The sequence below is a fragment of the Stenella coeruleoalba genome, assembly GCF_951394435.1.
Source record: "Stenella coeruleoalba genome assembly, chromosome: 11".
In the NCBI taxonomy this organism is placed as follows: Eukaryota; Metazoa; Chordata; class Mammalia; order Artiodactyla; family Delphinidae; genus Stenella; species Stenella coeruleoalba.
The window spans coordinates 94694683-94722563 of NC_137157.1; the positions used below are offsets into that span (position 1 = coordinate 94694683).

General features: G+C 42.3%; 1 protein-coding gene across 4 annotated transcripts in view; it reads right to left on the bottom strand.

Annotated features, from left to right (window-relative positions):
• Positions 1-27881, bottom strand: part of A2ML1 (alpha-2-macroglobulin like 1) — a 60730-nt gene that overhangs the window by 21963 nt on the left and 10886 nt on the right. For 3 of the 4 annotated variants that reach the window (XR_013830680.1, XM_079938514.1, XM_079938516.1), the window contains exons 5-27: positions 21252-21272; positions 20372-20531; positions 19649-19733; positions 19029-19155; positions 18432-18546; positions 17988-18097; positions 16814-16981; positions 15042-15269; positions 12605-12665; positions 12231-12376; positions 11622-11771; positions 10846-11037; positions 9482-9560; positions 8741-8849; positions 7898-8126; positions 7604-7730; positions 6338-6459; positions 5718-5769; positions 5271-5354; positions 3501-3677; positions 3257-3338; positions 2740-2896; positions 44-118 (exon numbers count right to left, since the gene is read on the bottom strand). Coding sequence is in view for 3 of the 4 variants with exons in the window: in XM_079938514.1 (XP_079794640.1) it covers positions 44-118; positions 2740-2896; positions 3257-3338; positions 3501-3677; positions 5271-5354; positions 5718-5769; positions 6338-6459; positions 7604-7730; positions 7898-8126; positions 8741-8849; positions 9482-9560; positions 10846-11037; positions 11622-11771; positions 12231-12376; positions 12605-12665; positions 15042-15269; positions 16814-16981; positions 17988-18097; positions 18432-18546; positions 19029-19155; positions 19649-19733; positions 20372-20531; positions 21252-21272 (2856 nt within the window). In the remaining variant the exon portion in view is untranslated. Of the gene's footprint in view, positions 1-43; positions 119-2739; positions 2897-3256; positions 3339-3500; positions 3678-5270; positions 5355-5717; positions 5770-6337; positions 6460-7603; positions 7731-7897; positions 8127-8740; positions 8850-9481; positions 9561-10845; positions 11038-11621; positions 11772-12230; positions 12377-12604; positions 12666-14229; positions 14326-15041; positions 15270-16813; positions 16982-17987; positions 18098-18431; positions 18547-19028; positions 19156-19648; positions 19734-20371; positions 20532-21251; positions 21273-27881 lie in introns of those variants that run through there. The other variant, XM_079938515.1, reaches the window with a different exon arrangement.

A 27881-nucleotide genomic window follows, 5' to 3' on the forward strand; every position in this document is an offset into this window, starting at 1 on the left:
CATGATCAGGAGAGTGTCAAGGGGAGGAGCTAGAGGAACTCACATCTGTGGTCTTTCCCATCTCCAGCAACGCAGCCGTGATGTAGGCAGTCAAGGAGACCTTGTCATCAACTCCACCCTGGATGGAAACGGAGATAGGAAGTCAGGGCAGCAGCCAGCACATGAAGAATTGCACGCACATTGCAAAAAGGTGTCCCCTCTGAACAGATGAATTATTTTTTCTTTTTTTAAAAAAGCACTCCTGGGGCTTCCCTGGTTGTCCAGTGGTTAAGACTCCGAGCTCCCAACGCAGGGGACCCACGTTCCATCCCTGATCAGGGAACTGGATCCCTCATGCCTCAACTAAAGATGCGCACGCAGCAACAAAGATCCTGAGTGCTGTAACTAAGACCTGGCACAGGCAAATAAATAAATAATTTTTTTTTTTTTTTAAAGCGCTCCTTTCCACAGGCTGACCACAGCCCCAAGCCTCCAGGACACACAGTGGAGGGGAGAACTGGCTGGACTTCAATAACTGCACAGCCTTATACGGTAACCTGCAAGAAGTAACATGAGGTCTTCAGCTCTGAGTGGGTATTTAGGAAACCCAAGATAAAGTGTTAGGAAGGATAACAGGTTTAAAAAAAGGGGGGTGAGGAGGTGGGATAAGGAGAAAATCTCTTATTCTCAGATTTTTTACTGAATCTGAGATTCCCCCAAATGGACGGTCCCCTCGAGTGGCATAAAGCCCAGCTTCTTCTCCAGGGGAGAATAGGTAACCCCTTCCTTGATTAATGCCTTTCACAGAAGGATATTAGCAATTTTTAAAAAAATATATGTAATCTAAATTACTATCTTTGTTCTATAGATAAGAGTACCAACACTTAAAATGGTTAAATAGTTTGTTCAAGAATACACACTGTGGGCTTCCCTGGTGGCACAGTGGTTAAGAATCTGCCTGCCAATGCAGGGGACAAGGGTTCGAGCCCTGGTCCGGGAAGATCCCACATGTCGCAGAGCAACTAAGCCCGTGTACCACAACTACTGAGCCTGCACTCTAGAGCCCGCGAGCCACAGCTACTGAAGCCCGCGCGCCTAGAGCCCATGCTCCACAACAAGAGAAGCCACCACAGTGAGAAGCCCGTGCACCACAACGAAGAGTAGCCCCCGCTCGCCACAACTAGAGAAAAGCCTGCGCACAGCAACAAAGACCCAACGCAGCCAACGAAATAAAATAAAATAAATAAATTTATAATAAAAAAAATCACAACTAATAAGCTGAAGGACTGGGATTTGAACCCAGTGGGTTTAACTCTGGAGCTCCCCATAAGGACCGAACCACCAAGCTTGACAACATAAATGATGGGTTTCTTGAGAGACTGGCTGGCTCTGGTAAGATAGGAGGAAGAAAAACCTCTAGGATCTTGTTCTAGTCACGTCCTAGCTTGTACTACTCCCCCATATGGGGGACACTGGGAAGATCCTGCATAAGGAACACTAATGAATCATATAGAGATTTCGTTTTCAATGCTCAAGATTTTCTTTTAATTGAATTTTTTTTTTCGGCTGCAACGCACAACATGCAGGATCTTAGTTCCCAGACCAGGGATTGAACCCATGCCCCTGCAGTGGAAGTGCAGAGTCCTAACCACTGGACTTCCAGGGAAGTCCCAGTGCTCAAGATTTTTAATCCAGGTCCTGGAATAGCAATAATGATTCCTCTAGGAAAGTTGGTACAGTCTTTTTCTCACTCGGTCTGCTCTGAATTGAACAAGCTGCCCGCACCCGGACACCTTGCTGTGTTGGGAAAGGTCAGGCAGTGCAGTGAATGGGCAGGAACAGTGCCCCTGGAATCCAAGTGCTGTGGTTCAAATTACAGTCCTGCCGCCCACTAGCATTCACCTCAGGCAGTTTACTTAACCCCTGCACCTAGTTTCTTCATCTGTAAAATGGAATTTATAATGATATGCCAGTGCTTAGCATGTTGATTTGTTGTAAACATTAAATATGAATATCCGATAGAGTACTTAGTACCTGCCAGAGAGTAAACCCCTTACAAAAGACACTGGGCTGTCTAGGAGTCCCCACCAGAAGAAATGGCTTTGCTTCAGACTTAGGGAAACAGTAAAAGGCTCAGAGATCTTCTAGTCCAGTGGTTCTCAAACTTTAGCAAGTATCAGGGTCACCCAGAGGGCTTGTTAAAACGCAATTGCTGCCCTTACTCCCAGAGTTCCTCAGAGTAGGTCTGGGGTGAGAGCTGGAATTTGTATTTCTTTTCTTTTCTTTTTTTTAAAGATTTTTTTGATTTTTTTTTTAAAGATTTTTAAAGTCTTTATTGAATTTGTTACAATATTGCTTCTGTTTTATGTTTTGTTTTTTTAGCCGCAAGGCATGTGGGATCTTAGGTCCCGGACCAGGGTTAGAACCCATACCCGCTGCATTGGAAGGCAAAGGCTTAAACACTTGGACCACCAGGGAAGTCCCTGGAATTTGCATTTCAAACAAGTTCTCAGGTGGTGCCAATGCTGCCGATCTGGGGACCATACTTTGAGAACCATATTCTAGTACATATTCTCATTTTACAGATGTGGAAGCTGAATGCTCAGACTGGTTAAGAATAATGACCAAGGTCACCCAGAGCCAGGCCTGAGACCTGAAGAACCGACTCTCAGGCCAGTGCTCTCTTGATTCTTCTTACTCAGAGGTACAAGTTCCTCCCAGACACAGTAGTGGGCTGTGGGCCCCTGGGCAGGTCCGCACCTTCATAGTTGTGTGAATGAGCTCTCCCACATTGGCATAGCAGCCATTGGAGAGTTGGTTTCCCGCCATCCACCTGAGAGCATCCTGGACGTTCCTGTCATCAATGAAGATGAATCTCTGAGCCTGGTCAAAGCATTTGGTGACAAAGGCTGTCAGCCTGTATGGGTGAAGAGGGAAATGTGGCATGAGGGTGGATTTCCAGGGGAGGGTGCAATAGTTCCACAGTTTATTCTGTTGAATGGTTCCAGAAGGGGAGTTGAGGAAACATAATGCCATAGGAAGCTTGGAAAAGGGAGGCATTAATTGGCATTCATGGGGACAAGAACTGGGAGGTACAAGGTCAGAGAGAAGAGTAAGGGGCTTGACCATACATGAAGCTGAAATAAACAGTATTAAAGTTGTAGAGGATAGAAAGCAAGAAGGAATGGGGTTAAGGGGAGAGGTAGAGGAATAATTCCAGAGGGTTCAGGAATTATGCTCTGGGGTACAGAACTCATGGGGAAGTGGGCAACATTACCATGTGTTTCCATTTTCATCCTGCTCCCCAAAGGCACTGTAGGATCCGTTCCTGTGTTTGTACATCAGCTCCCTCTGGTACCCTGGGAAGCCAGATGTGGTTTTAGATGACCGTGATAACTTCAAAAAACACCCCCATGGCTTTCAAGGATGAGGGGCACTTCAGGGGCTGAACTTCCCTGAGTCTTATCACCGATCATAGGCGCTAGACAAGGTGTCCAAGAAGAAAGAGTGAACCAACTCACCTAGCCTCAGGAAATCCACTGCTCGAGACTTGATTTCCTCAGTCAGCATCCCTGTCTTCTGCAGGTACTGCAAGACGTAAATGATGGGAGCGAACAAGAGCATGTTCTGCTCCCCACAGCCCTTTGGCATCTGCACCAGACTGTCTAGGTTCTTCAGGGCTGTGCCCATGATGTCCCCTGGGATCCAAAAGGAGAGGGAAGGAAGGTGGTGGCAGAAGAAGGAACCCTTAAGAGTTATTATCATACATTTAACAAACACGTATTCACTATCATTTAGTGAGTCCCTACTCTGTGACCTTGGGGGCAACAGTCTCCACCTCGAAGAGCCCATAGTCAGGGGGGGCAAACAATTACAATACACTGCAATGCTAATTTATTATAAGCAAGTATAACATATATAATATCGGGTATGTACAAGGTGCTGGAGTTCACAGAGAGGTATGTAGGCCACCTGAGGGCGTTCATGGCTTTTAAGAAGCTGATGAGGTTTGTAACAAAACCTGCAATGCTTAGTCTCAATCTCTCAGTGCCTCCACTGCATGTAAATACATCACCCTCCAAATCACCAAGTCTCTCCCAAACACACACACACTCCTGATACGCTTTTCCACGTTATGTCTCTTGACCCCTCCATTTACTTCACAAGCCAGTAAGCCTGACATCAGTGACTCATGAGCATCTGCACTTCAGTCATTGAGTTCAATTCAAATGTGCAAATATGTACTGAAAGTCAACTGCAGGAAATGTACTAAAAACAAACATGAAAAAGACATGGCCCTTGTCCTCAAGGACCCCTCAATGCAGTGTGGAAGAAAGACAGACAGTGAGCTATAACACAGTGAGGTGAGTGCTGTACCAGAGGTATGAATCAAATACAGCCAAAACAGAGACATTTTAACCTGGAAGGGATGTGGGTAGGGGGTTAGAGTACAGAAAGAACCTAACATGTATAGGCCTTCTACTATGTGCAAGATATTGTGCTGGGAAATTTATTATATTTAATCTTTACACCAATCCTGAAAGGTAGGTTATTATCACTGTCTTACAGAAGGGAAAAGAAGGATCGAAATTTTGGGGGTTTTTTTTTTTTTTGCGGTACGCGGGCCTCTCACTGTCGTGGCCTCTCCCGTCGCAGAGCACAGGCTCCAGAAGCGCAGGCTCAGCGGCCATGGCTCACGGGCCCAGCCGCGGCACGAACCCGTGTCCCCTGCATCGGCAGACGGACTCTCAGCAACTGCGCCACCAGGGAAGCCCCGAAATTGTTCATTAACTTATCCAAGTTCACATGGCTATTAAACGGCAGAACTGGGATCCTAAGCCAGTTTGATACAACTTTCAGGCTCATGTTTTTCTATTTGTTCCCTCTCCTTGCCTAAAGAAGTGTCATGTCCTATGTAAATATGGTTGAATCTTCCCAAAACTGTACTCAAATATATGAAGTCCTCATTTTTAAATGGTTCCTGCAAACATTTCGTCTCCCCTCCACCCAATTTATAGACCTAAACCTAAATACATATCAAGCTTCAACGACCTTTAACTTCCTCCTGCCCAGACTCTTTGCTGTTTTTAACCAGAGTATACGTCTATCTAATCCCACCTGCACTGCACAGGCTGTATTTGCCCACTTTGTAAAATAAGCTCTTCTTCCTTCACCACTTCTAATCTACCATACCTTCCTCCAGGTAGGGCCATAGACCTCAACCCATGCCACACCTTGGCAGCCTCTGGCCCCATTTTTCCTTTTTGAGCCGAGAATCTCTGGTTGCTTACCGTGAACAGAAACATAAGCCTTGGCTGAATCAGGAACAACATCCACAGGTACCTCCAGGGAGATGGATTCTGAAGCCACTTTTCCTATGAGGGGCAGAGAAAAGGTAAAACAATAAAAGGTGGAAATAGTGGGGGTTCTCACACCCAAACCACAGAAAAAATTGCCGTAATCCAGGGTTTTCTATACCCAGTGCTTTCCGTGGGTTGGAGGTAGATTTTTTTTTCCCTATTCACAGTGGTCTTTGCTGAAAATAAATTCCAGCGAGAGACATAACTGTGCTGTACATTTTCTCTTCTTCATCCTGCCTTTCAGCTACTTGGCCCCATTGGGAATGGCACCCCTAGACTCTCCTATTTCTTCTTGTCCTGTATATTTCTCCTTTTGCCTAAGAAGATCTCCTGTTGCTAAGGGAATTCTCACACCAACCCCTCTCTGTGTTCACTCACCTTTGGGGCACAACAGTGAGCTGTGTGTCTTCTCCACAAGGACTCCTTCTGGCTGACATGGAGAGAGACAAGGATGGGTGAAAAAACATAGATGAGTATCAGGGCAGGTGGCACTGAAGGAATAGGAAGGGGAAGGGAAACGGGGAGAAGAGGCCCTGCCTGCGCTCCAGGGCTTCACTCAGAACTGGAGAGAACAGAGCTTCTCTTTGACATTCAGAAGGACTCCATTTCAACCCAGGGAGGCGTCTCTCAGTAAAATTCTTTCTGGGCTAGAGCTAAGGATAAGTTTAGGAAACTTCTAAGAGACAGGATTGACAATGGGGTTCATGATGACAGGAAGCAGCGAATGATGACATTAGGGATTTTCTTAGGAGAAACTAACATTCATTGAGTGTCTACAAAGTAACAGGTACTGTATTAGGTACTTCCATAGACCATCAGTATGGGTTAAGCAAGTAGTTAAGGGCAGAAGGGGGTCAGGGAAGGATAAAGATGAGCTACCTGATTGGAGTTGGAGTAAGACTGCTGCAAGAGACTAACTGACATGGTTAGACACACACTGAACACCCCTGGCTTGGTTGCTGCCTCTACCTCTGAAGTTAGGCCTGCAAAAAACTCACCTTGACCAGAACTGGTTTGATGAGTGTGTCACTCTGGCCCTTTTCTGGAACAAACCCCTTCTGGTCCCCACAGAGTTCATTTAAGTCCAGAATATTAGTGCTGATGGTGAAGTTTACATGACCTGAGAAGAAAGAGGGCAAAAGGAAGACATCAGCCCTATTGGCAGAGGTACCAATGAGGTCTCTTCCCCTCTAGACTAGTGCTTCTTAAACTTAACGGCAAAACTTAACGGCATACAAATCACCTGCGGCTCTCGTCTGTTACAATACAAACTCTATTTCAGTATATCCGGGGTGGGGCCCACATTCTGCGGTAGGTGGCCTCTAAGGGACCCCAGTGATCCCTGCCTCCTGATATTTACACTGTTTTGTAATCCCCTCTCCTTGCCTGTGGGCTGGATTTAGTGATTCGCTTCTAATGGAGAGGATAGGGCAGAAGCAATGAGATGTCACGGCTGAGCTTAGGTTATAAAAAAGACTGCAGCTTCTGTCTCAGGTGCACTCTTCCTCTCAAGCCACGAACTCTGGAGGAAGCCAGCTGTCATGTCATGAGGCAGCCCAGTGGGGAGATTCATGTGATGGGAAACTGAAGGAGGCCACTAGCCAACACCTGAGGCCAAGAACTGCAGCCTTCAGTCTAACAGTCCATGAGGATCAAAGGCTTTGGAATGAGCTTGGACGTGGGTTCTCTCCTGGGCAAGTCTTTGGATGAGAACACAGCCCTGGCTGAACTTCATGAGAGACCTTGGGCAAGAGGCACCCAGCTAAACTGCACAAATTACTGACCCACAGAAACTGTGTGATAATAAATGTTTGTTCTTTTAAGCTGCTAAATTTTAGGGTAATTTGTTAAGCAGCAGTAGATAACTAATACACCCAAAGACTGTACTTTGAGTTGCAAGGACTTAATCCAAGAGCAAATGACATCTCATAGGATTATTGTGATGATTAAATGAGTTAATTCATGTAAAACACTTAGGACAGTGCCTGGCCCATAGTAAGTATTTGACTAGTAACATATCTCTTGTCCTGGCGTAAATATTAAAATCTCCCTCTTTCACTCTCAAAATAGTCCAGTGTGGATAATGTTTTGGTCATCTACCAAAGAATATTCACTTATTTTTTTATAACATAGACTTAGGAGGGAGAAAAACAGAGGCAAACACAAAGAAGAGGAAAAAGAAAACAAAGCAAATACAGTAGAGGAAAGGGTAGAGTTCTCAGTCTCTGTGATTTCCTTGCCCATCTGCCACTTCCTTCTCTTACCCAGTTTGACAGCTGTGATATTCCAGTGATAGGATTCTGATTCATCAGCACAGAGACAGCTGGAGGCCTGAGAGTCTGTCCCTGGTTCCACCTGGTACTCCTCTGATTTAGCCAGGTTAGTCTGAACCTGAAGGGGATATTTGAGTGATAAAGGGTCGGAGTAAAGGAGACAATACACAGAGGTTTAGGAAAATATGGGCGCAGAGACACCGACATCTCATTTCTTTCTCAGGGAAAATTGGTACGTTTCCAGTTTAGGGACTGACACCTGCTTCTTGCATCCCCAGCTCTTACCCAGATGCACTCCTTCAGATAATTGAAGATGGTGGCAGTCAGACGAAAGGATTCTCCACGAACTACCGAGTAAGGGAGAGTCAGATCAACAAAGAATGGCTTGAAGGCAGTCAGTCCAACAGTGGGTGAAAGACCAAAGCCTTTGGACTGGGAAGTGCAAAAAGTCATGGCCTTCCATGTGGTGATGGTATCAGGAACTGTGACGCGGACAGACTTCTTCCCTGAGTTACTGTGAGAATACAAGAACCCAGGTGAAGCAGACAGCAGGAGAAAGGCATTTGGGAATTAAGCTACAAATTTGTCTGCAGAAGTGAATATTTCGTTGCTGTTGTGCGTGGGGGAAAAAGCAAAAAGGCAACCACAATGGTGGCCCACATGAATCTCAGAGTGTGAATCTTCGAGGGAGGATGTACAAGTATGGGAGAAGGGGGGTGTCTGAGGATGTGAGGAGGGGAGCATGTGTGGGTGGGCATCTGTGTGCAAACATACCTGTAAGAGAGCCCAGTGCCCTCTGAATTGGTGAGAATATGCCTTCTTAGGGTTTGTCAAAATGAGGTGGTAAGCAGTGGGCAAGAACCAAACTAATATCAAGATGTGCCTTTCCGTTTGTGTGGCCCTGCAGTGAGAATGCACTGTCTGCACTGTGCAAATGTGAAGACGTGTGAATTTGTTTTGAGTGATTGTATGTAACTGTTTAAGAATCCAGGGAAAGAAACACGTTCTCATATCCCCATTAAACCTTCTTGGCTTGAGACTTAGGTTCATTAGAAATTATCTGAGTCAGTTCTCTGCTGAATCTACACTGTATGTATAATTTTGTTATACCTTTTAGGCATCACTTACCCAACAGGAAACAGATCCCAGAGCCAAGTCTCTGGGAAGTACTGACGAACCTGAGAATCCTCTGGCTCAATTGGTAGTCTCCCGGGAGATGAACAGGATTCTGAGGGGACTAAGAACAAGGGGAAAAGCAGAAGACTTATGTCATGTGATAAACTGAGGTGGAGAGAAAACCAGCAAGAAATTCAGAGGGAAGCAGAGAACATCCAGTCTGAGATAAGGACAGCTAGTGAGCCTGCGCTCTAGAGCCCGAGAGCCACGACTACTGAGCCCTCGTGCCACAACTAATGGAGCCCACACGCCTAGAGCCCATGCTCCGCAACAAGAGAAGCCACCTCAACGAAGAGTAGCCCCCGCTCGCCGCAAATAGAGAAAGCCCATGAGCAGCAATGAAGACCCAACACAGCCAAACATAAAAAGATAAATAAATTAATTAGTTTTAAAAAAAAAGAGAGATGAGGAGGAAGGACCACTGAGGAACTGACTGGTCGTGAGGCTATCGGGAAATGACAGACATGGACGTCTGGCCAGGGAATGAGTAGATAAGGGCTTCAGGCTTCAAAAGCCCTCCCCCAGAGACAGAGAGAGAGTGAGATCCTAGGGAAACTGCCTTCATCTATAACCCACAATCCATTATCATTCTGGCTACTGGCTCAGTGCAAGAATAGGAGGCAAAGAGGGAGTTTTCAGAGTTCCATGATGCTAAATATCTCAGTGAATCTGCAAGCCACAGAGGCAGCTTACCTCTCCCTGGATCCCTGTATTCTGAAATACAGTCTGTCTTCTTGATTTCGGCGTTGGACAGTATTTTCAGGCCCACATCCTGAGAGGCACCAAAGGGACCAGAGAATGAAGAGTTAAGGGGGTCCTCTCCCTTACTACAAGGGCTACTGCCTTGAAATTTCACCCTCAAAGGGTTAAACTAACACATTCTTTGCCTATTAATTGTAAGACCAATACTCAGCCACCAAGATTGGTTCACTTCTAGTCCAGCTAGTGTGAAAGCTTTTCAATTAAACTTATTTCATTGTGTTTATATATAGAGAGACAGATGTATTATGCATATGTATGTACACACATATACATACGTTTTTGCAAAATGATCACCACAACAAGTCTAGTTAACATCCATTACCATATATAATTACAAAAAATTTTTTTCTTGTGATGAGGACTTTTAAGATCTATTCTCTAGCAACTTTCAAATATGCTATACAGTATCACTAACTATAGTCACTATGCTGTACGTTACATTCCCAAGACTTATGCATTTTATAACTGGAAGTTTGTACCTTTTGACTACCTTCACCCATTTTACCCCCCTCCACCTCCCACCTCTAGCAACTACCAATCTATTCTCTGTATCTATGAGCTTGTTTCGTTGCTGTTGTTGTTGTTGTTGTTGTTGTTAGATCCCACATATAAGTGAGATCATACGATATTTGTCTTTCTCTGTCTGACTTATTTCACTTAGCATAATGCCCTCAAGGTCCATCCAGGTTGTTGCAAATGGCAAGATTTCATTCTGTTTTTGGCTGAATAGTAGTATTCCATTTATTTCATCGTTCAATATGTTTAATACTTCTTCCAAACGTTAGTAAGTGTATCCTTATTATTTGATTTGGACTGAATTTTCTAAGGGCAGAGACCATATCAGCTCAATCAATTCAACAAAAATATATTGAGCATTATGAAGGGTCAGGCATTATAGAGAATACAAAGATGAACAAGACCCACTTCCTGACCTCGGAGACCTCCTGATCAGATGTGGGCTAAAGCATCCCAAACTTCTGTGGATAAAATAGGTGCAGTAGCTTTCATAAGAGAGACTTCTGGTCTACCTCTCTTCATTTTTTCCTTCTTGGCTGATCCCATGGAAGTCAATGTTTGGAGACCCCAGAGAGAGGACTAGTGTATAGCCTCAGACAGTAGGTGACTTCTACAAGTATGAGGACCAAGTGAGGCTGCCTTACCCGTCAGGAGTTTCTTTCAAGATTTTGCCCCTGCCAGTGCCCATATGACTCTGCCTGCTTTATTAGATGTGGGTTTTCCTTTCCCCCTCCCACCACAGTTGTTTCTATGAGAACAAAATGGGTAAGAATATTTACCTGGAAAAACTGGAAAAGAGCTATGCTTTGAGGGAACGAAGGCCTCCATAGATAAGTACGCCTGCCCCAGCGCTCCTCGGGCAGTACACCAATGCGGGGCTGGGAAAACTCCCGTGGGTCAAACCCTGGACAGTCATATTCAGCCACCTGATAGGGGTAGTGACCATACCAGAATGGGAACATATGATAGACCTGAGAAAAGACAGAAAAGGAAATAAATTTTTTTTTCTTAAGAAAATAAAATATTGACATAGTGAAATCAGTTGAGAAACTTCTCTCAGATTCTCATTCTGGTGGCACAGTTTACTGCTCTTGTATTATTTCTCTTCATTATTCCAGAATTTCTTCCATCATAACCCCTTCCTCTAGTTCATCTTTTTTCATAATCTGTCACCCTCATCTCCTATTTCATCTTTCCTGATACTGATCGCTGTGACCGTATTAACCGTGTCCGTCTCATATCATCATTTCTTTCTCTTTTTTTTTTTCCTTTGGCCGTGACGCATGGCTTGTGGGATCTTAGTTCCCTGACCAGGGATTGAACCTGGGCCCACGGCAGTGAAAGCACAGAGTCGTAACCACTGGACTGCCAGGGAAGTCCCCATATCATCATTTCTACATTCATTTCCACACCAGCTTTGCTACCACCTTGTGGAGATGCAATATTTCCCTGAGACTCTCTTTCCCACTGCCTGGAATCCATCTCTTAATTCTGATACTGTCAGTCTGTCTTCTCTGTTGACTCCCTCTTGCCACCACGTCAGCAGGCCACTCACAGAGCTGTTGCTCAGCTCACTCTCTGGTCTAAGGAGCAAGACACTCTCGTCCACGGCCCGGATCGCACACAGGGACTGGGGAGCTGCCTGCAGCTGCAGGTCCACATCTGCTCCTGGAAGCTGCTGGGAAGGTGAGAAGCCAAGGGAAACCTGGGGAAGAGAAAAGGATAATGTGGGGATCAGGTCAGCCTGGAGAGGAGGAGAAACAGTCATCACCCATATGCCCTAAGTATGGTCCCCAGCTCACTCCCTCATTTTTATACTGATTTTTCTTTGTAAAGTATTGCCCTTTAGAAACAGTGTCTTGTAAAACAATTGGAAAAACTAAGCAGCACGGTAGAATAATGTAGAAAGTTTCAAAGACAGAAAGTAGAAAGAAAGAGAATTTGTGGAATAGCTATACAGAACACGTGACTTCCCAGCATGACCTTTTAAAAGAAGCGGGAGAGCGGGAGAGTTCAACAGACCATGCAAAAGATAGAGAACATGATATCCAGCTTCAATATTAACTCCTTCTTTCCCCACCCCTGCCTTATCTCCAACCCCAGCATACACAGGCTCTCTCTCTATGTCCAGACATTTCCTTCACCCTCTTCAACGCCATTTTACCTGATTGTCAAAGCACATCTCCACTGAGAACTGAATTTTGTCTGCTATAACACCTCCTCCGGGAAAAATGGCATACATCACCAGGGAAGGATCAGGGGCTAGTCTGGAGTTGAAGGTCAATGAGAGAGAGAAGGAGCTTTTCAGTCCTGAAAGGGAAGAGGGGATATTCAGGAATGGGAGTACACACTCACCTACCAATGACATCCAACCCTGTGTTTGCATTTCTTCCTGAGCCAGCTGCAGGCCTCATGGTGCAGGTCTTCTGTGGTTACTGTTATGGTCTGTTCTCATTGCTCTTACTCTTGCTTCTAGTATAAGAACTATTTCTTGGAAATTTAAAGTTTAAGTATTCCAAGAGGTGCATGAACACTCACCTTTCCTCTCAGACTTCAGGCGTTTCTGCCCCTCCATCTCCAAATTCCCTTTCCCTATTAACTAAGGAAGAGAAAAAGAAGTCATCAACAACACAGAAGTTAGAGGAGCTTAGCCTTGGCCCAATCCCTGCATCTCTCCATAAGGAGAGGCTCCTTTCGTAGTTCTGGACCCCAGGTCAGTACTTCATGGAGCATCCTTCAGCTTGTCAAATGTAGGATGGTACCAAGAGCCCTGATGACTCTTCCTCCAGTTGGAGGTCTGTGACAACCACGGGGTGGGTGGGAGGAGACAAAGGCCACCACTGCCACGGAGCCAGAGAGAATAGATAGCTGACACCATTTCTTGAAGATCTCTAAGCTTTATTCTTTTATAATCCTTGTAACATAAAGTCTACTAAAATCCATCCTTACAACCTTTTATTTAAAACAAATTTTTTTTATTGAAGTGTAGTGGATTTACTATGTCGTGCCAATCTCTGCTGTGCAGCAAAGTGACTCAGTTGTACACATACAGACATTCTTTTTTTATATTCTTTTCCATTATGGTTCATCGCATAGTTCCCTGTGCTCTACAGTAGGACCTTGTTGTTTATCCATTCTAAATGTAATAGTTTGCATCTACCAACCCCAAACTCCCAGTCCATCCCTCTCCCTCCCCCCTCCCCTTGGCAACCACAAGTCTGATCTCTATGTCTGTGAGTCTGTTTCTGTTTCTTACAACCTTTTAAAACTTATCACTCAATTGAAAATTCGGTGGAGGGTAAAGGGGTTGGGGATAAATTAGGAGTTTGGGACTAACATATACACATTACTATATATAAAATAAATAACCAACAAGGACATACTGCATAGCACAGAGAACTATAAATATTTTGCAATAACCTATAAGGGAAAAGAATCTGAAACAGAATTTATATATATATAAATTTTATATATATATATATATATATATATAAATAACTGAATCATGTTGCTGTACACCTGAAACTAATACAACACTGTAAATCAACTATACATCAATAAAAATTTTTTTAAAAAAATTCAGTGGAAATGAGTATACCTTGAAATTGTCTTGAGTCCTTCTGACATTTGACTCTCTGGAGGAGAAATCTCTTTTTAACTCTCCCTTCCTCTTCACTCTCCCTTGAAACTGAATTCACTGAGACGCCTTCTAAGCAGGCAGGCATCTCGGGCTCCAGTCAAGGGCTCTCTGGCCAGTTTCTCAGACTATCTTCCACACTGAGCAGCCCCAACTCCACTTTTCTCCTATAGGCCTCGCCACACTTCTGTCCTGAAGACAGTACATGTATTATCACTCTGCCTTATTATTTCCCACCTACCTCTCCTCATTCTGTTATTTAGGATGATTGTTTTAACTTGATGAAGACACTGGAATGATTCAGGGGGAGAAATTCTCTCAGAGACTTTAAGGAGATGATAAGGGAATAAAGAGACTCTGGACCATCAAACCCAAGGTTCACATGAGTCTAAGTTCCTCACGATCATCAAGATGACCAGTAAAACTGCTTGCCTTTATATTTCTTTCAGTCTACAAGTTGTGACTTTATTTCCCCAGCAGAGCTGCTATCAATGTTAATTTTTTTTTTGCGGTACGCGGGCCTCACATTGTTGTGGCCTCTCCCGTTACGGAGCACAGGCTCTGGACGCGCAGGCTCAGCGGCCATGGCTCACGGGCCTAGGTGCTCCGCGGCATGTGGGATCTTCCAGGACCGGGGCACGAACCCGCATTCCCTGCATCGGCAGGCGAACTCTCAACCACTGCACCACCAGGGAAGCCCTCGATGTTAATTTTTAACCCTATGTCATCTATTTAAAAATACTGACCAATGAAACACAGAATGAAATTTATTCTGAGTTGCCATCCCCTCCTCAACCTCCCTCTTACCCATCCACCGGGCTCCCTTTCAGCCCTGGTCAGCAACATTGTCTCATTTATTCCTAGTTTTATTTCCCCACACAATTTCCCTGGACTCCTGTTCAAAATCTCTTTATTCCCCATTTCCCCCCATCTTTTATACCTATATAAACACAGTGGCCACTGGCCACATGTGACTACTGGAGCCCATGAAATGTAACTAGTCCAAACTCCTTTAAGTATAAAATACATACTTTGAGTTTCAAAGATTTGCAATGCAGCTGAAACACAGAATGTAAAATATCTATTAATAATTTTTTATGTTGACTTCATGTGGAAATGATCATATGTTGGATATACTAGGTTAGACAAAATATATTTTAAAAGTTAGCTTCCTCTGTTCTTTTAATTTTTTTAATGTGGCTTCTAAAAATTTAGAAATTATCTACGTGGCTTGCATTATATCTCTATCCAGACTGTCTGTTCACCCCGTCTAGCTCACTGTCTTTATTCCCTTTCCTTCCCAACACACTCTCACCCATCCCCATTTCCCAGTCTCACATAGTAGGAGAAGATGACTTCCTGGTCAGGTTCTGCATCAGCTGGATCGATGTAATACTCCACCAGCACTTCCTGGGGCCGGCCACATTCCAAGATGCCATTTGGCCGGTGGAGGGCAAGGAAGCTGCGAGTTGTGCTGTAGAAGGGGTCCAGGTACAGGTAGGCATTGTGGCAGTAAGGAGGCATTTCTTCTGAATCATATGCCGTTTCTTCCAATTCGAACATGCCCTGAGAAAGAGAGAGAGAGAAAAAAAGGCCTTAAAATTCATGTACCCCAACCGTATGGACCCCATGGACTTGTTATGATTCTCAAATCTGTACTGCCTAAGAATGGCATGTAGATATTTCACTGGAGGTTCAACCAAGAATATTTGAGGAGTGCATAATAGTGGTTATATGCAGCAGCATGTTGGTACAAAGGGGAGTAAAATAAGGGCTGAATTATAGTTGTCAGGAAGCAGGAAATTGTGGATGATATAACTTCACAGACTGAAGCAGGGAAGAGATAACTGTGACTAAGAAATTAAAGGATATATCTCAGAGGTAAGAAAACTAGTTATAGAGGATAATAATCATTTCTAAGTGGAGTGACTGAATGATGCCTAGAGTACAGAAATACATAAATTAGCCAGAGCAGAAATAATATGTATTTGCTTGAGTAGTGTAGCTGGATGATTGCATTAAAGGCTTCAATTCTTCATCCCTCCCCATAGCAACATCCTTTTTTATAGTTTTTTTTTTCTTAATTTTATTTATTTTATTTGGTTGCACCAGGTCTTAGCTGGGGCAAGCAGGCTCCTTAGTTGTGGCTTGCCGGATCCTTTAGTTGAAGCACACGTTCTCCTTAGTTGCGGCCGGCGGGCTGCTTAGTTGTGGCATTCGAACTCTTAGTTGAAGCATGCATGTGGGATCTAGTTCCACGACCAGGGATCGAACCCAGGCTCCCTGCATTGGGAGCGCAGAGTCTGAACCGCTGCACCACCAGGGAAGTCCACTTTACCAAGTGTGCCCTTTTAGTCTAACTGTGGACCTACCATGTGACTTGTTCTTGGGAATGGGTGTTAGCATACGCAAGATAAGTAGAGCCTTAGAAAAGCCCTTGAACGTCTGCTTTGCTCTTGCATGTCTGCTTTCGCTCTTGCATCGCTTCACTGCCATGGGAATATACCTGGGCTAGCTCGGTGGATTGTGAGACGTGTGGAGCGCCAGCCTACAGTCAGCTGACCCACAGACAAGGAAGTCCACCAAGATCGGTAGAGCTGCCCTTCTGTCTAACCAGCTACAGGAGCAATAAACACTTCCTGTTGTGTACACTAAAGTTCTGTAGTTGTCTGCTAAGCAGTAGTGTGTGGCAACTGATAACTGATACAAGTAACCTTCCCTATAAGTTATGCAAAACCTAGAATTCTCTTCTTTGTTATTTTAATGAGCAACAGAAAGAGGGAAAAGGGGAATAGGAGGAAGAAGATGACTCTGAACCACTTTTTCCTCCCTAATCTGATTTCAAATAAAGGATCAGATAGAGATGGAGTTAAGTTATAAAATGAATTAGTAGAAATAGCAATTTTTATCTGAAGGTCATTTATTTGATTGTTATTAAAAATGGGATCTAAGAAAAACTTTTTGTCAGCTGAAGGGCAGGACCGGTGAATAGGGGAGATGGAATTCCCCAGGGGTGGTGGGTGGTGGTGTAGTGGGGGGAAAAGGAAAATTTTGACGTTTTCCTTCAGGGAGGCCTTCCTTCCTGGAAAGCTGGACCTCCCAGTGCTTACCTCCAGAGAAATGCCTTTCCCGTCCCAATTAGCCGTGTCCAGCTCGAAGGCAGCAAGACCTTCATCGTCAGTCGTTAGGGTCTGCTTCATGGTTCCTTTTTCGCCACGAATCATCAGAAACACTGTATGACGCTTGAGGGGGGAGTCATCATGGCCCCTAACTCTTATCTGAGGGGTGAAGGTCATTAGGGCATTAGAGTCAGGTTTAGTGTAAGTTTGAAACTGTAAGAATACATTTCAGGAAAGAGTCCAGAGAAAGGTAAATGTGGAAAGTAGGGGTTGGAAAGTAGGATCTATGAGGAATTGAAAAACACACAGAAGTAGCTTGGCAGGGAGCAGAAGTAGATTTGCCACATGGGTTATGAAGCGTCAGGGCCCTTCATTTGCATACACCCCTGCCAAGCCTCTGTACATTTTTTTTGCTTTCATTTTCCTACAGAGAGACCCCTTCCACTCCTAAATTGTATAATCCTTAGGCTTTAAGAAAGTCTGGATCTACTCTTGGTCTAGAGAAAAGATGACTAAGGAATAAATGGATCTAAATATGTACAACATTCTTGTGTTCAGCAGTTGTTTGGGAAGTGAAGAAAGCTAAGCTGGAGAGAGGGGTAGATTGCTGGGAATCAGCAAGAAAACACTACCAATTTTTAAATCTCTAAAAACAATGCTTCAGGAGCTATGAATGGCTCTCTGTCACAGGAAGCTTGATATTAACCTTGCCTAGATGCAGAAGCTCAGACTAGATGATCTCTCCAGATAACTTGCAGCTCTAAAATTCAAAGATTTAAACATGAGAATGTGAACCCCTGGCATGAGGAAGGGCACTGAAGTCACATTAATATTCAAGGCACGTGTCATACGAGATTAAGGACACACAGTGCAAGGAGTTAAGCACATACTCTGAGGCAGGCTGCCTGGCTTTGATCATAGTTAACACTTACGAGCTTATGACCTTGGGAAAATCATTTAACCTCTCTGTGCCTCAGCCTCCTTATTTGTAAAGTGGGGCCAATAACAGTGCCTAACTCGGAATTGTTGTAAAGATTAAACAAGTGAATACACATAAAGTACTTCAAACAATGCTAAGTTAGCTATTATCATATGTGTACCGGAAGGAGGTGACAGTGGATGGTTAAGCATTTTTTTGTCTGTGCAGAGACAAGTTTTAACATACCTTTCCACTGAAGGGGAAATTAGGGTAATAATAATAATTGGTGTCTTCAAAGGTCATTGAGCCCCTTCGTGAAGAAACGTGGATATACCGAGTGGTATTGGCCTCCACTCCTGCAGAGGGAAACCAGATGTATGATGATCTAAAAACCTGATATCCTCACCTTCATGTTTAACATAAAATCCCTGAAAGGATGGTGCCACTGGAAGTAGGAAGCTGAATATATTTCTGGCCAAAGATCCAAACCAACTCCTCCTCCTCAAACTTTTGGAGAAACAGGGAGTGGATGGCAGAGGGAATCTGGCATTTCCCTTTGACTGTGAACTAGGAACAGAGTCCCTTCCAAACAGCGATGAGGGTGGGTCTTGACTCCTCTGAGTAGGTCTGGCTCTGGGACAGCTCTTTTCCCTTCTCTTTTCTTAATGAACCAAGGAGCATCTCACTTACCTGTCCCTTCTTCCACCATAGTAGCCACGATACTGATGTCCCATCTGTAAGAATGATCAGTGAAGTTGAAGGTAGACATGGCCACAGAAGCTGAGAGGCATCCTGCTTTGTCAGTCTAATGACACAATCAGAGAGAGAGAGAGGGAGAGAGAGGATGAATAACCTAATCTTTACTTCCATTTCATGATGTCCTGTAGAAGAAAATAAGTTCTCATCTCTATACTTTCATTTCTCCAATTTTAAGATAGAAACCCCATCCCATAACATGAAGTATATACCCACACATATATAATTATAAAGCAACTTGGAAGTTCCAAGATATGAGGAGAAAAGAACCCACTTCAGGACAGGAAAATTTTATCTCCCAAGGGTTTAGGTTAATTTCTTGATTCCAAGGCAGATTCTAAAAGGCTTTATCTTTCGTGGGGATAAAAAAGACTGCCTTGTTCTTTGGAACTGGGATAATAACCATGTGAAATGCTTTCTACTTTGGGTTTTTGTTTGTTTGTTTGTTTTTAACCACTTTTCTATATTGGTGCTTACTTACTCTTTAGGACATAGGAACTAAGGTTCCTTTTCCACATCCCATTTACTCACCTTTCCAGAGATATTCTTGCATCTGTCAGACGGGAATTCCCCTTCTGACCTTGGAGACCAGTAAATATATGCCTTTTCACACACTGATACATGCACTATCCCAGGCACGGGCTTTCCATAGGTGTACCTAACCCAGAAAAGCATGAGAGTCAGAGTTGGGCAATTCTACTTACGATCCAACCCTCCTCCTCCAAACACCACTTTTCCTTCTCTCTCACATTCCCACCTCTGGAAGTACTCTGACAGTCCTAGCCTTCTCCAGCTCTCATTCACATCCCTGCTTTGCTCAAAGCCTTAGAGTATTGCCATTTCACAATAAATACCATCCAAAGGACAACAACAGTGTCTTTCTTTTTCCTTACTCCTATTTCCCCATGGGATTCAATATTGTGCTCTGTACAAAGGAGACACTAAATCAATAATGCTGGCTGAGACAGCAGTGGAAAGTAAGGACAGAAGCACAATTAGAACATGTGTTCTTGCAGAACTCTTGACTCTGGACTACATAAAGCATCCCAAGGTTTAGCTGCTACCTCCACAATCCCTCTTTCCATAACACTCCCTCACAACATCTCTCAATATAGCTTTAATCCTCACTGGATCCAGAGCTTTATTCTTACCTACAGCAAATTTTCACCAAGAAAGAATCGTCGACCATTGATAACTGTTTGGGTTCCACCACTTCCAACTTAAACTTAGGCAGCACTGGAGAGAGATGGAAAACGAAGAGGAAGAAGGTTTTACCATACAGGTAGTGGTCAAAAAGAGGTAGTTTAAAGTAGAGGGGTATAAAGCAGTGATAATTAATTAGCTAATTAAATTAACAGGGCATTATTAAGGTAAAATGCTCCTGAAGTTATCAGCCGGTTTAGCACTAAAAGGAATAAATAATCCCTCTGGGGTTTTTTTTGTTGTTGTTTTTAGATAAGAAGTGGATTTATTTAGAGAGAAACACACTCCACAGATAGAGTGTGGGCCATTTCAGAAGGCGAGAGGCCCAAGAATATGGGGCAGTTAGTTTTTATGGGCTGGGTAATTTCAAAGGCTAATAGGTGGGAGGATTATTCCAACTATTTTGGGGACGGGGCAGAGATTTCCAGTAATTGGGCCACTGTCCACGTTTTGATCTTTGATGGTCGGCCTGGGAACTGTCATGGCTCTGGTGGGTGTGCCACTTAGCTGATGCTAATGTGTTACAATGAGCGTATAATGAGGCTCAAGGTCCACTGGAAGTCAAATCTTCCACCATCTTGAACCTGGCTCCTAACAGATTTTACTTGACCTTTGCTGATTTTGACACAACATTATGTCCAACACTTTGACCTACTAATTCTCCCACCTACCATATTCTTCCACACTGAAGGTGCCAAAGGTCTTGCCCTCTGCCACAGCCACACTGTAGGTGCCCAGCGTCGCCTCTGGTGCCAGTTGGAAGGACAGGTCTACAATGCCTTCCCTGGGCACCACGTTCAGCCACTGTGCAATCCTATTGTCGTTTGGATCCTGTGTCCATTAAAAAGAAATCCCATGATGTGCCTGCCTCTTTGATTCCCACCCTGCACTGCAGAAAGCAGGTAAAGAAGCAAAAAGAACCTAAAGAATCCCACCCATCGCTCGTGACCCCCATGGTCTGTGTCCAGGAAGAAAAGGGCCCTTGTGGATACAAACAATCAGACTGAGTCCTTTAAAATGTTATCATGTTTCAGAAAGTGGGCTTTAGGATGCCCTTTACAAAGAGTGATTATTCTTGGTCCCTTAAGCGGGGCAATGCTGAGGGGACTGATTGTAAGATACCTGAATGATAGGTAATTTGACAGAAAAATGGAGGGGAAGCTGTGAGGAATTTCGCCTTCTTAATACTTCTCACAGGTATTCTTGTCATGTTCAATGGTTGAGTGTCTGTGATAATAGCCAACCCAAAGACTAAGAGTACAGAACAAGCCCTCGTTGGATTGATACAGTACAGAGAAGGTACAGGCATCAGAGTAGGAAGGTTCATCACTATAGAGGTTGGTGTCCTTATTTACAGAGGTTTAACACTGAGAGGGGCAGGGTGGGCAGAGGCAAGAGAACAGGCACAGCTTAGGCGGGATTGCAGGTACTTTGTGCTGGTGCAGAGTCTCAGGCTCTGGGCCAAGATCCCAGAGTCGTTGCTGACTTCAAGCTTTAGCACCAACCACCTTCTCCACAACTGACAGAAAAGAAAAAGAACCTTCTACTTACTTGCAGTTCCACAATGGAGTACTGAAAAGGAAAACCAGATAATATGGGTTAAAGAAGAACCATCAATAAGGGTAGGCTTGCTGAAAGCAAAAAGTTCACGAAGGCCTCTCTCTTCCTCTGTTGCCCACTCCTTCCTTTCTAAATGTCTCTTTTGTGCCCTGGTAAGAGTAACAGTGGGGCAAAGGCTTACTGGCTGCCGGAGGAGAGAGAAGAGCTTTCCTAAAGGGATTGCCAGTCTCCAAAAAATTTGAAGAAATGGAACTTCAGACCCTCAGCATCCGTCAGTGCTCTGTGACTGAGCTCTTTGCCCTAAGAGAAAATATTAGTATCTGGGGGCTCCACCGTGTTTAAACCTCTTCTTGGTAGCTGACGTTCTCCTGGCCTCCTCCTCCACTTTCTGAATGCCAGTGGGCAGGAACCTTTCAAGCATTGCAAAATAACTTCTTAAAAAAAAAAAAATGTTTAAAAGAGCTCCATCAAAGGGTCATGTACCATTTCCTCAAGCAAATGGATATTAAAACCACTAAGTTTAATTGGAGAATGAGTCATTGTGCTAGTTGTCAAAGTGTCACACCAAAATTACTTGCTAATTTCAAAAAAAGGACACACCTTATCGTTGGAGAAATTAGGCTCTCATCACCTTAACTAAGTAATCAAACTCACCATCACTAATAATGGGACAACCTGACATTATGTGCCTCCAGAGATGTATTTGAGGTTCACAGCATTACCTAGTTTTCTTTCACCAAATATTTTTTACCGAAAGTTTAGCTTAAACCTAATTAAGACTTCAGAGCTACTTCCAGAAGATAAAGGAACAAGTTATATTACACAGTAAGGAAATAATCAGGCAAATCAAGAATATCAAATATTCCATAAGACAACTAGGCTTCCTCAAAAGTCAATATCATATTCCAGAATGCGGACATTCTATAAGTCATCTAGCCTGATCTCTCTCTCACCCTCTCTCTCTCAAAAAAAAAAAAAAAAAAATCAATCTAATAAGAAAATAAGGGGGATTTGTTTAGATTAAGAGAAATTTTTGAAATGTAACAATCAAATGTAATGCATGAATTTGATCAGATCATAGTTTGGAAAAAAAAACTCAGTTATTTGGAAAAATTAGAACTGAACATTAAATGATATTAAATAATTATTGTTAATTTTCTAAGGTGTTATAATAATATGATGATTATTTAAGATACACTTTTAAAAGATGCAGGCACCTAAATAAATAAAGCAAATATTAACAGATATAAAGGGAGGAATTGACAGTAACACAATAATAGTAGGGGACTTTAACACCCCATGTACATCAATGGACAAGTCATCCGGAAAGAAACTCAGTAGGGAAACAGTGGCTTTAAATGACTTATTAGACCAAATGAACATATATATGTTCATATATATATGAACATATAGAGAGATATATTTATATATATATAATATAATATAGAACATTCTATCCAAAAGCAGCCAAATGCACATTCTTTTCAAGTGTACATTGAACATTATAGCATGATAGACACATGACAGGCCACAAAAAGAATCTCAATAAATTTAAGAAAACTGAAATCATATCAAGTATCTTTTTCAACCATGACACTATGAGACTAAAAATCAACTACAAGATAAAAACAGCGAAAAACATAAACCCATGGAGGTTAACCAACATGTTATTAGACAACCAATGGATCACTGAAAAAAATCAAAAAAATAAAATACTTGGAGACAACAAAAACAAAAACACAATGATACAAAATCTATGGGATGCAGCAAAAGCAATTCTAAGAGGGAAGTTTATAGTAATACAAGCCTACCTCAGGAAATAAGAAAAATCTCAAAAAACCCCCACAACCTAACCTTATATCTAAAGGAACTAGAAAAGAAGAACAAACAGAACCCAAAGTTAGTGGAAGGAAATTATAAAGATCAGAGCAGAAATAAATGAAATAGAGGCAAAAAAAAAAAAAAAAGAAAAGATCAATGAAACTAAGAGCCGATTCCTCAAAAAAGATAAACAAATTGATAAGCCTTTAGCCAGACTCATCAAGAAAAAAAAGAGAGGGCCCAAATTAATAAAACCAAAAATGAAAAAGGAGAAGTGACAATCAACACCTCAGAAATACAAAGGTTTGTAAGAGATTACCATGAATAATCACCCATCAATAAAATGGACAACCTAGAAGAAATGGAAAAATTTCTAGAAATGTACAATCTCCCAAGACTAAACTGGAAGAAACAGAAAATATGAACAGACCAATTATCATTAATAAAATTGAATCAGTAATTTTTTAAAAACTCCCAACACACAGAAGTTCAGGACCAGATGGCTTCATAGATGACTTCCATCAAACGTTTAGAGAAGAGTTCTCAAATTCCAAAAAATTGCAGAGGAAGGAATGCTTTACAACTTATTCTATGAGGTCAGCATCACCCTGATAGCAAAACCAGACAAAGATATCACAAAAAAAGAAAATTAAAGGCCAATATCACTGATGAACATGGATGCAAAAAGCTTCAATAAAATGTTAGCAAACCAAATCCAACAGTACATTAAAAGGATCATACAACATGATCAAGTGGAATTTATCTTAAGGATGCAAGGGTGGTTCAATACCCACAAATCAATCAATGTGAAACACCAAAAAAATTGAAGAATAAAAATCATGTGACCATCTCAACAGATACATAAAAAGCTTTTGACAAGATTAAACATCCATTTATAATTTAAAAAAAAAACTCTCAACAAAGTGGGTATACAGGGAACATACCTCAACATAATAAAGGCCATATATGACAAGCCCACAGCTAACATCATACTCAACAGTGAAAAGCTGAAAGCACTTCCTCTAAGATCAGGAGCAAGACATTGATTCCCAAAGAAGTAAAACTGTCATTGTTTATAGACAGCCTGATACTATACATAGAAAATCCTAAAGATGCCACCAAAAAAATAACTAAAACTCACCAATAAATTTGGTGAGGTTACAGATACAAAATTAATATACAGAAATCTGTTTCATTTCTACACACTATCAGAAAGAGAAATTAAGAAAATGATCCCAATTACAATCACATCAAAAAGAATAAAATACCTAGGAGTAAGTCTGAGGAAGTAAAAGACCAGTACTCAGAAAACTATAAGACACTGATGAAAGAAATTGAAGATGATACAAACAATGGAAAGATATAACATGTTCATGGATTGGAAGAATTAATATTGTTAAAATGACCATACTACCCAAGGCAATCTACAGACTCAATGCAATCCCTATCAAAATACCAATGGCATTTTTCACAGAACTAGAATAAATAATTCTAAACTTTGTATGGAAACACAATAGAGGCCAAATAGCCAAAACAATCTTGAGAAAGAAGAACAAAGCTGCAGTCATCATGCTCCCTGATTTCAAACTATACTACAAACCTATAGTAATCAAAATGGTATGGTACTGGCACAAAACCAGATACATAGATCAATGGAATAGAATAGAGAGCCCAGAAATGAGCCCACACATATATGGGCAATTAATCTACAACAAAGGAGGTAAGAATATATAATGGGGAAAAGACATCCTCTTCAAGAAATGGCACTGGGAAAGCTGGACAGCTACATGCAAAAGAATCAAAGTGGTCTACTCTCTCACACCATACACAAAAATAAATTCAAAATGGAATAAGACTTAAATGTTAAACCTGAAACCATAAAAATTTTAGAAGAAAACATAGGCAGTAAACTCTTTGACATTGGTCTTAATAATTATTTTTTGGATATGTCTCCTCAGGTAGGGGAAGAAAAAGCAAAAAATGTTTAATGGCACTACATCAAACTAAAAAACTTTTTCACAGTGAAGGAAACTATCAACAAAATGAAAAGGCTGCCTACTGAATGGGAGAAGATATTTACAAATGATATATCTGATAAAGGGATAATATCCAAAATATACAAAGATTTCATACAACTCAACATCAAAAAAAGCAACCTAATAAAAAAAAAAAAAAGGGCAGGACTTCCCTGGTGGCGCAGTGGTTAAGAATCCACCTGCCAATGCAGGGGACACGGATTCAAGCCCTGGTCTGGGAAGATCCAACATGCCACAGATCAACTAAGCCCATGTGCCACAACTACTGAACCTGTGCCCTAGAGCCCGCGAGCCACAACTACTGAGTCCACGCACTGCAACTACTGAAGCCTGCATGCCTAGAGCCCGTGCTCCACAACAAGAGAAGCCACCGCAATGAGAAGCCCATGCAGTGCAACAAAGAGTAGCCCGTTCGCCACAACTAGAGAAAGCCCACGCAGCAATGAAGACCCAATGCAACCAAAAAATTTTAAAAAGAAGATGTAATATATATATATATATATATATATATATATATATATATAAAATGGAATATTACTCAGCCATAAAAAAAATGAAATCTTGCCATTTGCAACAACATGGATGGACCTAGAGGGCATTATACTAAGTGAAATAAGCCAGACAGAGAAAGACAAATACTGTATGATTTCACATATATGTGAAATCTAAAAAACAAAACAAATGAACAAGCACAACAAAACAGAAACAGAGTCATAGATACAGAGAACAAACTGGTGGTTGTCAGAGGGGTGTGGGGTGCAGAAAGGAAAGAAATAGTTGAGGGTGATTAAGAGGTGCAAATTTCCAGCTGCAAAATAAATGAGTCATGGGTATGAAATGCACAGTGTGGGGAGTATAGTCCAAATCTATGTAATATTTTTGTAGGGTGACAGATGACAACTGGACTTATGGAGATCAGTTTGAAATGTTTAGCAATATCAAATCATTATGTGATGTAACAGGTACTAACATAGTGTTGTAGGTCAATTATACTTAAAAAATAAACAAACTCATAGAAAAAGATCAGATTTGGGAATTCCCTGCGGTACATGATTAGGACTTGGCGCTTTCACTGCCGAAGGCCCAGGTTCAATCCTTGGTCAGGGAACTAAGATCCTGCAAGCCATGAGGCCTGGCAAAGAAAAAGATCAGATTTTTTGCTACCAAGTCAGGGGATGGGGGGATGGGGAATTGGATGAAGACGGTCAAAAGGTACAAACTCCCGGGGCTTCCCTGGTGGCGCAGTGGTTGAGAGTCCGCCTGCCGATGCTGGGGACACGGGTTCGTGTCCCGGTCCAGGACTATCCCACATGCCGCGGAGCAGCTGGGCCTGTGAGCCATGGCCGCTGAGCCTGCACGTCTGGAGCCTGTGCCCCGCAACGGGAGAGGTCACAACAGTGAGAGGCCCGTGTACCACAAAAAAAAAAAAGGTACAAACTTCCAGTTACAGGAGACATAAGTACTAGGGGTATAATTTATAACCTGATAAATATAATTCACACTGCTGCATGTTATATATAGAAGTTGCTAAGAGATTAAATCCTAAGAGTTCTCATCACAAGGAAAATTTTTTTCTACTTCCTTAATTTTGTATCTATATGAGATGATAGATGTTCACTAACCTTATTGTGATACAGTACTGTATCATACAGTACTGTATGCCAATTATATCTCAATAAAACTGGAAAGTAAAAAACAGTTATCTCAGGTAATAGCTCTCTTTCTGGCCCAATCCCACACATACACACACCCCCACCCCCATTTACATTCTTTTAGGCATTTAAGAAAGAAGTAAAAGTTTCTCCTGACTCTCTGGGACCTTGATTGCCTTCAGCTCAAAATAATCCACATGCCAAAGTGGCACATTTAGGGTGGCAGTTAAGGGGTGGGGAGAATATTCTGCCCTCCTTTCTTAAGGGAAGAATAGGACATGTACAAACCGGGCTCTTTATACAATAAGGAGGCAAGTATCACTGAGATTACTGTGGACTGCTATAAATTCTACAAAAAAACAGAACAAACAAAAGAAACCAGTTCCTCAGATAGCAAAGTACTTTTCTCACACAGGGAGTCAAGAAGCAGATTTGGACACCAGTCAGGCAGAAGCAGTCTCTGGAAGGAAACAAGTGTTCAACTAGGAAGATAGCATTTGCACTGGAAGCTGCCTGAGGTTTCTGAATAAATGGGTGTAGCAACCAAGTTAGATAGAATCAGTTAGTATCATGTATGCTTCAGTTGCTTGAGGATAAAATCCTGAACTTTGTAAACTCACAATTTTTGTCACTCTGTTACCGAGTAAAAACATGTTTAGTTAATTTCAGTGTTTCATTTGGAGTTTCAAATTCAGTGTTTCAAATTTTCAGTATTTCAAGTTGGAACTTGGAGCAGGGGCTGACTAAAGAAATGGTGTGAGGAGGAAGGAGTAATTTGACAACAGAAATAGAGCATAGCTATGGAAATCAGAGCACCCCTCAGCAATTCGGCTCAATTTGAGCATAGGAAAGATAATGTAAGAGGGGTAGCTAATGAGATCAACCTCCAGGGGGCAGTAGAGTCTAAAATAACTGGCTGTGGCTACACTTTAACCCTTGCATACCCTCTTTTCAGCTCTGGAATCAACACTCTGTTTAAGAAGTAAGTACTTAATATTACACCCAACTGATAAAGAATACAGCTGATATGAAGAAGAAACTGAAAAGAATTCTAAATCGGGAAAGAAAGTATTGGTTGGAGGAGGCTACCAATTAATAATAAGCTTATAGCT